The sequence below is a fragment of the Clavelina lepadiformis genome, chromosome 3 (genome assembly GCF_947623445.1).
Source record: "Clavelina lepadiformis chromosome 3, kaClaLepa1.1, whole genome shotgun sequence".
NCBI classification, from domain to species: domain Eukaryota; kingdom Metazoa; phylum Chordata; class Ascidiacea; order Aplousobranchia; family Clavelinidae; genus Clavelina; species Clavelina lepadiformis.
This window is the reverse complement of record NC_135242.1, coordinates 6336996-6348093: the sequence shown is the minus strand read 5'-3', so window position 1 is coordinate 6348093 and position 11098 is coordinate 6336996. Positions and strand designations below refer to the sequence as shown.

Sequence of the window (11098 nt, the reverse complement as noted above, 5' to 3'; positions counted from 1 at the left end):
GATAAAAAAAATGTTTAGCATAAAGTTTCACCGACAAAATTTTATTCACTCACATCCCGCATAAAATGAAAACAAGCAAAGCAAAAAAATAAACAGCAACACTAAAAGTAGCAACAGATGGAGCCTCATCTCTCCGAGTAACCGAGAGCTGACGAGGCCCTTCCTGAATTTTAAAACTGATACAACATCATTTTGTGCAAACACTGTTTAAAAATTAGCTAATCAATGAATGAAATATAATTGTTGTCTCTGTCAGAAGCTGATTGTGGCTGAAGGTAAACGTTCTCATCTGCAAAGTTTCATCAAACAAGTCATTGTTGAATTACGTTGGTTTATGTAAAGAAAACAGGTCAGAGCTTGTCATGCTCTCTTCCAGCAGACTGAAAGTTATAGAAAATGCCACGACTTACCGTCTTTCAAAATGGAAGGAAAGTTTTGATATAATTCCCTTCTTGGTACATTTTGTGCGGGATAGTAATCAGGAAATATGTAATCGTCCTCTTCACTTTGCGGTGAAACTGGTGCTATAAAAAAAGCTGTATTTTAATAGAAAGAAGTTTAGCTTTCGGTACAGCAATTCTTTCAAAAAGTCATGAAAAGCACATGATATAGTAGTAGGCTATTGTGCTTAACCACCGTTATTCAGCACTTACCTTCATTAATATTGACATAACGTCTCTCATTAAAGTTAGGATTGCTTGCGAAATCGTTTACTTCTTTATAACGATTAAAAATTGGACTTTTGGAGATTTCTTTGTTAATTTGGAGGTTTCTCTTCGTCTGTCTCAGGCTAATCGGAAATTTGCAAACAGAGTGTTTTCCAACGTAGATACTAGCATTCTGTGTAACGTTGAGGTGGTTGAGATGATTTTGATGTTCTGGTTGAACTGAAAGGTTGTTGGTAGTAGCACTTTCACGGATGTAGAAATCAGCTAATGGCAGTGAGTGACCGGATGTTGTCGTTTGCATGTCACGTGAACTGAATGTAGCTATAGCAGGTTCCTGCGTCACTTTTGACGATCTTTTAGATCTAATAATAAAAAACACGGGTTAGAGTAAAGCACTTATTTGTAAGATTAATGTTTAGGCTCAGAAATTTGAGATCGGCTTATAGACAATATCGAGTATTAGAAAGCAATCCAAGGTAAGTTAGACGGCATAAACGTATTCCTACCGACTGCATCTTGTCATCACTATCGCCACCACAGTTATCGCAAACAGTAGCAGGGCTCCCAGTGAAGCTCCTAAAATAGTGGGGCTGATCGTGGGGTTTGAAAGCGGTGTGATGGGTGGATGTGGATGAGAAGAAGAATGCGAGTTGAAATCAGAAGGAAGAAGAGTATGACCTGGTGAAAAAGAAGAACTCGTTTTTACACTTGCTCCTGCGGAAGATCTTCTTGATGCAGGAAGATGAGAAATTACTATAAGAAGTTAAAACTACGCAGCTTCAACAATTGTCTGCAACCTGTAGTAACAGCCAAGGATCCTGTTGTCAACAAAGTTGTCGATTCTGGTAGCGATAAGGGGGTCGATGTTAACGATGCAGTTAGTGGTGGAAATGAAGGTTTTTCGTCATTTTGCCCCTGTCTGTTAATGTTCCTATTTATGTTTCTTCTTCTATTGAAGTTACGTCTTCTGTCGGACATCACTTTTTCAAAACAAATATCGCAATGAAAAAAGTGGACACAGCTTATTGTCTGTTTCTGGGTAATTTTAACCTAACTCAGCCCTTGGTAAGAATAAACGTAAAATCAAATTATAGAAAATCTTTTCTACAAAGATTTAATTGTGTAAACTTTTTTGTGTTTAGGCTAAACTCTGTTTACTTTTTCAGCTATAGCCTTTAGGTAGTATCTTTATGTGGAAAGTAAAATATTTTGTCTTACCTATTCCAGATTTCCAATCCAGGCAGATTCTGTATGTTTCAAAGTAATTTTATATCTGTCACAGTCTACAATAATATGAGATGCTTAGCATTTGACCAAACAAGGGTTTTATAATGAAAATATGTTGTCAGTATAACCTGTAAAACAAGAACCAAACTATAACGAAAAATAAATTTTTGAGTTGTCTAACATGACTACATTCCATTACAGTAACCACTTATGCTTTGTTTGTAACCTTAACAGTTCGTTTCAATTGGACAACGCCTTATTCATAAACACAACTGCATTGCTGCTAATGACTAGATTACTTCACCTTAAACTGACTTTCCATAGCAAGTTATCCTGCTTTGCTTTTACATTACTCCTCTGATTGATTGCTTTCACTTTACTTAAGAAATTATTTATTACCTGTATATATAGCCTGGTCTGATTTCTTGATATAGTTGTGCCGAATTCAGAAATAAAAGCTGGAATCTCTGGAAAAAGCATCTCCATTCATGTCATGTGATTGGCTTTGCACTACCAAAAATACCCAAACAAAAATAAATTTGGAATATCTTGCTGGTGTCGTGACGAAACGCGTTAAATTTACTTAAAGGCGCGAACTAATTTAGGCAAAAATGCGGTAACTGCGTCATTGCGTTTGTATAACCGTCTCGTCGATGCTATTTTTCCTTAGTAATTGAACTAAATTAACCTAAACTGATTGAGTTGTTGGTCAGAAAGGAATTAGAATTTTTTGGTAAAAAAGTAGAATTTTTACAAATACTTAATACACAGCATGCTGCACAATCTCGATCAGTCTATTGATATATTTGTTTCAAATGTTCTGAAAGAATTGTTGTTGTTGTCTCGCGTTCTGTTTCATAAAAAAAACAAGATTAATAAGAAATACGTTTCCTAAGTTTGTTGCCGTCGTAATCTGTTTAAACATCCAACACTGCGGTATATCAAGAAGCATTGTACAATTATTTCCTCACAGGTCATGGCTGATGACCGAAAGCATAATAGCTGCATTGTATGTTTGTGAACATAAATAAAAGACTAAAATTTTCTTGTCGTCGATGCATACTAAAAGCTGACAAAAAAATTCGTAATTGAGTGAGCAACCGTGCCCAAAACATTTCAAGTTAAGCTATGATTTTTCTCTGAGAAACTTTGTCCCACAATCTAAATACTCCGAAACGACACTTTCTATTGTCTGAAAGAGTTACTGTAGTAGTCTATAGTTGGATGCGAGGTATTAAGAAGTACTGCTGGTGACTGAAGGTAGACCAATCAAAAAATGGGGAATTCTGACATGCGCGTGTGGCGGCAAGCCAGTAATACTTGCCTTCAAATTCCACTTTTACCAGCAACTGCGTTTACGTGGAATCTCCCTGATTTACACAATATTCTAGAAAAGTAAGCATGTTCATCCCTTTAAAGGAAACACCAGCTTACCTACGATGTAACCGGTCATTTCCCAACGTAAGTTTTTAACCTGGCTCAAGATGTCTTTCCTGTATCCACGTAGACCACATGATAAAACATTGTTGCATCGAAACAGCGCTTAGTCACAAGGGCGCGAACGCTGAACCACGCAGGAAACACCTGAGAGAAGTTTCCTCAAAGTAAATCTTTCTACATTCACCACACACCTTACGGTAGTCTGACTCAGACACGTTTGGTGAAGTAACGTTGCTATTTTTTCAAACAACTCCAGCGTACCAGGCAAAATGTAAATTCTGCATACAGATAAATGCTTTAATAAACACAAGAACAAAGGAGTTACCAAGTAGGATTAATACTAAAAGAAGACAGGAAGCGACTCCACGAGTTCGTCCAGTTGATACAAATTGATATTGCACGACGCAGACTTATTACAATTAATTATATCAATAGCAGGAAAACGAATTTTCTTAGTTTTTTTCTTGAACAGAACGAAGTTTCGATATTACAGAAGTGCAATTTTAAAGGATACGCCAACGAATCACCGCGGCAAATACGACCTGCTATATCATTGGAATATTTCGTCATTTGAAATGAAACTTAATGCAGCGGAAATGGAATGATTACTACTAACACACTGATGAAAAGTAATAAAAAAAAGTACATTTGAAAGTGTAAAATATATAAAATGTCTAATCACACGCATGATTTAGCCTGGAGATTGATAGTGCACGCAACCATAACGTTTAATTTAAACAAGTAGAGTATGGAAGGTAGCAAACAACAAGCGGGCGAGCTAGCTACTTTAGATTAACGGAATGCTTTGCGCATCCAATTGCAAAATGTAATGTTAATTTTTGTCAAGAATAACTTCTTCAGAAAATTGGAATCCTATCAGATCCCACACATCTCTATGGATGAGTTATTGCGCTTCCTCTTCTGCTGGGGCTTCATTCTTAGCGTTGTCCATGGCTGTTGCCATGAGACATGCAAACACAGTCATCACCATCTTTGGATTTGGTTCTACAAGATCTTCAGGAAGAGCATAAATCTTTGAGCCAATTTTACGAGCCATGGAAATGGCATACCTGAAAATTGTACAAGTTAAAAACTATGGAAACTGTGCGATGACTTTATTATAAGTAGCCACCTTGCAGCTTGGAACCAAAATGCAAATTAACGAAAGTTTTTTTCAGCTGACTTCGCTTAGGTTTGCTATATTTCAGTATTTGAAAAAATGTAGAATGCCCCAAGTAGCATTAAGATACAATAACCACATTTGTATAGCCCAGGTATCAGCAAAATAACAACTCTAACTAGGCATCGAGCACTGTTCCAATACAGATTCCATCTAGCTTACTTAGCATTGCTGATTTTTTCTTCCTCCGAGTTTCCAGGGTTGATGATGTCATAGTTAACTTTTCCTGGTGCGATGCAGTCAATGAGATCGATTACAACATGAGAGGTGGTGACGGATGAATCCTGATGAAATGAAACAAGCGATTATTCCTTCTATGGCAGAATAGTGTAGTGAGTAGTGACTACAGAGCTTTATGATAGCCTTGTGCACAACTTGTTGTTTCATATGTTTTATATCTACCTTCTTGGCCTTATCTTACCCACTTACCCAAAAGGCAACATTGGTCATGCCTGTGACCTCAACGCTTAAATATCTCGTATGAAGAGCATGTCGCATGGCACATTATAACACCGGCATTATTGACAAATAGCGCTCAGTAAATTTATGCAGGTAAGAAATATTTACATTTCATCTTTGTGGGGTAACCGTTACCACAACTACTTCCCATTTGCGCAAAATGTATACGACGGCCCATACGAACTGCTGAGGCACCAGCAAATATTTGGAGAGACAAAATTTGATCACTGTTAGCATTATGGGCTAGCTCAGCAATCAATATTGAACATTATTTGTCAAAGAAATATGACACTTGGTGTACTTGATAGAGAAACAATGTGCATCGATTTCTTTTATATTAAGAGATATTGTTTCATGTGTTCAGGTTTATACTAAACACATTCTTATGTGCAAACAAAACCTGTAAACTATTTTGTTCAGTGTTAATGCTCAGCGGTAAAAAACACCACAGGTAAGTCTTTAAATATTGTATAACTGTACTATGACAGTTCATGTTTTCATACACACTTGAATCAAAAAAAATAGTATTTACTATTCACCAAGCCCAGGATAACCACTTTAAACCATGTAACAGCCTACAGCTTGACAACTTACACTTATGAGACAAACCGCAGCAAATGTTAAGGAATGAACAAATATTGAATTTTCCTGAGTTCAACTGACCAAGAGTCAGTTGAACTCACATAAGATAAGTCAAGTCAGGGTGAGTTGTTGTAAGTTAAAATGACCATAGTAAATTGTCTCAACAACCCAAGGCATAAATTGTGCTCATCTAGTTGGCAAGCAGTCAACGCAACCAATGTTTGGGAGCAACCCAGCAGGACACAAAGTAACTTGTCCACAGACATGGCTAACTAAGTTTAATAAGCAAAAAATTAGCGAAGTACTCAAATCTATCACGAAGTTTCTTTTAGAAAAACATAATCTGCCCTAAATGGCAATAAGAGCAAACCGAGACCAGGCAACATCTAACACTCCCAACTCACGTACAAGACAATAGCTGAGATGTGGTTTTGCAGCATCGACAACAAACTTTATGATGCAAAATGACCTTTAATGATTGGATAAGATGAAAATGAAACCAAAACTATTACTCACTGGATCAATTGCGACAAGATAAATAGTGTTTTGTTTGATGTTTTTATGCATGTATAATGTATGTAACACTTGTCCCTGCTTTAAAAGCGACTATCTGGGTACTGGTTACCCAAATAAAAAGTTTGGTGTTTTGATGATGACGTGTTATATTGTACACGTCCAGCATTAGCTAAAAAGTAAAAAGATTATTGTACATTCTTGTCATGAAAGTTGTAGGAAAAACCTTGGATTGGACAATTGGCAAAAGATACCGCAACATGTTTGGTTGTTGGTAACAGCACAAAATCTGATAAGAAATTTGAACATGTCTTGGACGGGAATTGCATTGTACCTTATCATTTTCTGTGGAATTTTTACTACTTTTTGTATAGGATAAATTGCCTTCATTCTTGTATTTACTTGTGTTAAAGAAAACATAATCGCTGTGGTTCCAGATTTAAATTTGACGAACAAGCTTTGTTGAACTATACTGATTTTTACCGCACTGAAATCTAGATAAAAGATCTCATAAACCTCTACCTTAAATGATGAAATCCTGGTTTCTTTTCCATTGGCTGTCAGCTTCTCATTTGTCCAAGCAATGATTTCTTTGTCCTTTGCAGGTGTATCTTGCTCACTAATGTCTTGCAAGATCTTCAGCGTGTAACTGAAACATTTTAAAATGTCGATAAAAAACGCAGGATAATGATACTGTTTACTTTAAAACCTTTTGTGCGGAGCGCAAGAAAATATATTAGTTTTAACGCAAACAACAAGGTAGGAGAAAATACAACATATGAAAAAATATACATCAACGCACATTACTCCTACAATGATAGTTTGGATAGCAGTGTAAGAGCAAAGAACTCACTATCTCATAAGCTGCCACACAAGACCCAATGTAAGTGTGTTGTCTCCCTGGTTAATATTAGAGCCATCAATTCCAACAAGACTGAATTTCAGTTTTTTGCCAAGATCAACCGTATAATTGCAGTTTTCCAGCTTTTTCATGTTTCCACCTGCATTAAGAAATGTACCTTATCAAGTTAAATTAAAAAAGAGATTAAGTTAAAAAAGAAAGACATCCTTCATCGCTGAGATTGACTTTTATCATTGTTTTTCTGGTCAACGAAATATATTCAAAACGTTTTTCCTACATTTGGTGACAATTACCCATCATAGTAAATGGAGGCTTGTTGACCTTATTCCAATTCACAACCTGGTCATCAAGATGGCCGTAGAGCTGGAGCAGTACAAGGCCATCCTTTAAGTCGCTGTACATAAAAAGAAATAGCATAAAGCAAGGAGGCAATGGTATAAACTTGGACAACATAATGCGAGCCATCAAAGCATTTGCAAAATTCATTGTATGCTTGCTACATACTTGTTGAAGTTATAAACACGTGGTGACACACCCAAGCTGTTCATCCAGTTTCTGAATGTCTTTACCTCTCGAGTTTCCTCTATAAACACAGTTGTTACACTAAACTTAACAAAGCTGATTATCGAATTTATAAAACATTAAAATGATGAAAACTGAAGATCTTGTTTACCTATGAGAGCTTCGTCAATTTCAACCTTTTTAAGTGCAGGATGAGTGTTGAAGAGGTTGGCCACGAAAGCCATGTTTAGTTTCGCATTTCCTTTGACAACATCTTTTGAAGTGACAAACTCACGACAGCCAAGTCGGTCGGCAGACTTAAGCATTTTTTCCGCACGTGCAAGATTGTCGGGTGCCTATGTTAAAAGAAGCTAAGGCTATTATTTCTGTATAAGCAATGGCATGCAAAACTAAATCAAGCTGTGTTAAATGACTGACATCATCCTAGATTAGAAAAATAATTTTTTCAATGCAAAATTCTCAGTGATGAGGCTTATGTCTCAACAAATGAGATACTTGTGTTCAAACCAGGGCTCACCAACTGTGACCCCCAATCGCAATACTAGGATCCATGTTTTCCTGAATTCATACAGATTGTAGTACACAAACTACTTTGGAAAGAAAGCAGGTACCAGACTGTTTACATTAATATGAACAGTGTTGCAGGAATAATGCTAGTTCCTTAATGGTGATTTTGTATTAGAAAAAACTCAAGTATTTTAACTATATGCTTTTCTAAAAATGGTGCCCTTTTTGAGCTACAGGCTGTTAACTAACGACAATTGTATGTTGCATTTTTACTGAATAATAACCATCTTATGAAAACATAGGTATTATGTTAAAACAACAATTGTATGTGAGCATATGTGTGTGTGTGTATGCACCATGTCCATATAAATAATGCACACAAACCATAACTCCCTTGTGTGATGTGAAAAAAATCTATGGCTACACAATTTTCTTTGCCATGTCAATTCAATCTAACCAACATCAACTTCAGTGATAGATAGCATGATTGTATAGTGACCCAATGAGATTGCTCCTGTGACCAACCTTATGGGTCATAAGCCATATGTTAAGAATCATTGGTTTAGACAGTTACCGTGGTGTCTGCAGTAATTGGAGGTGTCAGTTCATACTGCTTTGTTTCTTCATCTACGGGCTGAATCTGTTCAAGCAGGCAGACATAAGCGACTGAATCTTTGATATCGCCGCTAAAGTTGGTGATTTTTTTCCCACCAGCTTGGCTTTGGTAAGTGGGGGAGTTTGCGAGGTGATAGTTCATCCACCTTAAAATAAGTTTTATCCCTAACAAATTGTAGTTGATGTGGGTAAATACAAATGAGACAGCCGTTGGAAGCCAACCATGTGTTGGGTAAACAGACATTTTATAAACTTCATGAAAATAAATATTGTAACTTAGTGAACAGTTGAAGTAAACCACATACTATTGTTAACAATCCATTGTCCTTGGCCTACCTGAGAAGTAACTCTTCTGGAGAAAGATTCATCAAATCTTCCAACGTTTCACCTTCTTCAAGGAGAGCAGCAATTTCTGTTTTTGAGACAAATTAACTACTGTACTTTGACCAAAAGAAAACTAGTTACAAAACCAAGTAGGACTATACAGTTTAGCAAGTATTTTGCAGATCAGGACATATTCCATAGAACAATCATGTTAGCAAACAATTACTATCACGTGCAACTAATGTGTGAATTATAGTGAAGATATTAACGATAAAAATGACAAACTAACATCATATGATCTAAATTTAATATACTTAATACCATTTATCAACAGCTTTAATTGCAAATATCAAATCTTCAACAACAAATTACCAGCATTCTTCATGAGTTCAATCTTTGCAAAAAGACCAATTCTGATAATTTGCCAGAGAAGACCCAAAATGAGATGAGGTTTTCCTTCACTGATGTCCTGCGCTCCGATGTTGACAATACTGCAGCCAATGGCAGATGAAGAATTCAGAGCTAAGTTCAAGTTTTCCTGCCAGAATAAGTTCACATGTTAATTACAACAAAAGTTTAATTTTCAGAAGCTGGTAATGAGTTTGAAGTAAGCAATAAACAACGGCCATGTCGGTGCATTTCCAAAACCACCAGAAGCAAGGCGATGTATTGCCGGCATGCTGCGCTCATCATTCTATTTGTGAATTAAAAAGTATTACCTGAACTTTGTAAACGTTTAACTTAGTCTTGTTGATAGTTCTTTCATCAATGGTCTCTGGCTGTGACAAGTTGATCATTTTGCTGGGAAAATGATATTAAAACACTTCAAAAGATGTTTCAATACCATATTAGAATTATATTACAGTTATTTTATGTGACAATAGCACTAAATTACATTACACAAAATTCCGCAAATAGGAATAAAGAAATTTAAATCACCAAAGCACAACACCATCTTCCATGATATTAAACAATGATTCTGGCTTAAGATCCTTCACTTTATCCTTACAGTCTGCATCCTTAGCCAAGTTCTGAGAAAAATAATCTATTTAAACATACTGTACGGTGTACACTGTACATTGTACAACTGTAAGTTTTTTTTCGCTTTGAAAGATCTATTTAGATTAATGTAAGGTTAAAAATCTTCCATTCTTAAAAGAAAAACATTTTTAACTAATTACTACATTCTTTCCGCATTCATAGTGGCAATTATAACACTCATTTCACAGCCACAATCTACAAGCCTCAGAGAAAAGATAAGTTTTGAGAACATATATTGGATAAACATGTCATCAATTTAAGTCTACAGCAACAAATTACACTGAATTAAAATTCACTTTCACAAATAGTTTTGACATTCTTGTTCAGAAGAAATGATTAAATAAAGTAAATTTTCAAGTTATTTTTTATGTATAAGGAAAATTGTAACACAATGCTTTTGCTTACCCTAGCAATCCAGTTGGTAAAAGCAAGACATTCTTCTTCAGAGTAGGAATGCTGAGTGCCTTCAGCAGATGACTGAGACATGCCACCATGAGCTACAATACCTTGTTGAGTTTTTACAGCTTTCTTAAAGGTTTTGGCCATTTCATTTTCAGTGTGTTTTTCATAAAGCTATATCAAAAGCAAAGACAAAAACAATTTTAAGCAAGATGTAAAAACTGAAACACTACAAAACATGTTATGAATTACAATGTTGGTGACATGATTCAGTTAACATTATCTCCAAGTTGAGATGTGCTTATATACCTTCGCAACTTCCGTTATGCTCAGCCTGTTATCTTTGTTTATGTCCATTTCTTGCATCATCATACGGATCTTGTAAGCAGGGAGAGGATTTTGACACATTCTGAAGAGATCAACCAGCTCATCTTGTTCAATGAATCCATTGTTGTTAGTGTCTAAAGTCAAAGAATGCGCACATTTATACTACATAAAATCCTGCTTTTAAATTTCTAAAGGCTTATTGATTAATTATGCTAATTTCACAATGATTATTTAATTACGAAGTACCCACTTCTTTAAAACTAGCTTTAAGATCTTACCAACAGCAACAAATGCATTAGCGACCGTTTCTTTTTCTTCATCATTTAACTTGACATCTGCCATCTGTTGAATTAACTCGCTCTCGGTTGCCATCTTCTAGAATTTTTTTTTGAATACGTATTACAGGAATTCCCAAAACATTCACAATTAGTT

General features: G+C 35.8%; 2 protein-coding genes across 3 annotated transcripts; both read right to left on the bottom strand.

Moving 5' to 3' along the window:
• Positions 1-20: 20 nt before the first annotated feature.
• Positions 21-3384, bottom strand: LOC143448406 (uncharacterized). Of its 2 annotated transcripts, none has more exons than XM_076948137.1 (8): positions 3330-3384; positions 2295-2405; positions 1887-2023; positions 1466-1648; positions 1175-1346; positions 654-1030; positions 411-536; positions 21-289 (listed from the first exon to the last, which is right to left on the bottom strand). In XM_076948137.1, the coding sequence occupies exons 4-8, from the start codon at positions 1644-1646 to the stop codon at positions 219-221; spliced, it is 927 nt and encodes a 308-aa protein (XP_076804252.1). In that variant the 5' UTR covers positions 1647-1648; positions 1887-2023; positions 2295-2405; positions 3330-3384; the 3' UTR covers positions 21-218. The 2 variants fall into 2 exon arrangements, with proteins under 2 accessions (XP_076804252.1, XP_076804253.1); XM_076948138.1 differs by having other exon boundaries at positions 411-524; positions 3330-3377.
• Positions 3385-3607: 223 nt separating this feature from the next.
• On the bottom strand, positions 3608-11098 carry LOC143448404 (plastin-2-like). The gene is made up of 15 exons (XM_076948134.1): positions 10945-11098; positions 10649-10800; positions 10346-10513; positions 9839-9930; positions 9619-9700; positions 9272-9437; positions 8912-8987; positions 8535-8721; positions 7605-7788; positions 7436-7514; positions 7225-7325; positions 6923-7070; positions 6592-6718; positions 4678-4799; positions 3608-4405 (listed from the first exon to the last, which is right to left on the bottom strand). Exons 1-15 carry the CDS (start codon positions 11036-11038, stop codon positions 4240-4242), a joined length of 1944 nt encoding a protein of 647 aa, XP_076804249.1. The 5' UTR covers positions 11039-11098; the 3' UTR covers positions 3608-4239.

What these genes read in the sequence shown, in the direction of transcription:
- LOC143448406 (XM_076948137.1), bottom strand. Translation starts at nt 1,646, where the DNA reads ATGTCCGACAGAAGACGTAACTTCAATAGAAGAAGAAACATAAATAGG. An exon ending in ATCCTTGGCTGTTACTACAG is followed by an intron (nt 1,347 to 1,465) that starts GTTGCAGACAAT and finishes CTTTTTCACCAG; the next exon opens with GTCATACTCTTCTTCCTTCT. An exon ending in TCCTTCCATTTTGAAAGACG is followed by an intron (nt 290 to 410) that starts GTAAGTCGTGGC and finishes GAAACTTTGCAG; the next exon opens with ATGAGAACGTTTACCTTCAG.
- LOC143448404 (XM_076948134.1), bottom strand. Translation starts at nt 11,038, where the DNA reads ATGGCAACCGAGAGCGAGTTAATTCAACAGATGGCAGATGTCAAGTTA. An exon ending in TAATGCATTTGTTGCTGTTG is followed by an intron (nt 10,801 to 10,944) that starts GTAAGATCTTAA and finishes CTTTGACTTTAG; the next exon opens with ACACTAACAACAATGGATTC. An exon ending in CGTGTTTATAACTTCAACAA is followed by an intron (nt 7,326 to 7,435) that starts GTATGTAGCAAG and finishes TTTTATGTACAG; the next exon opens with CGACTTAAAGGATGGCCTTG.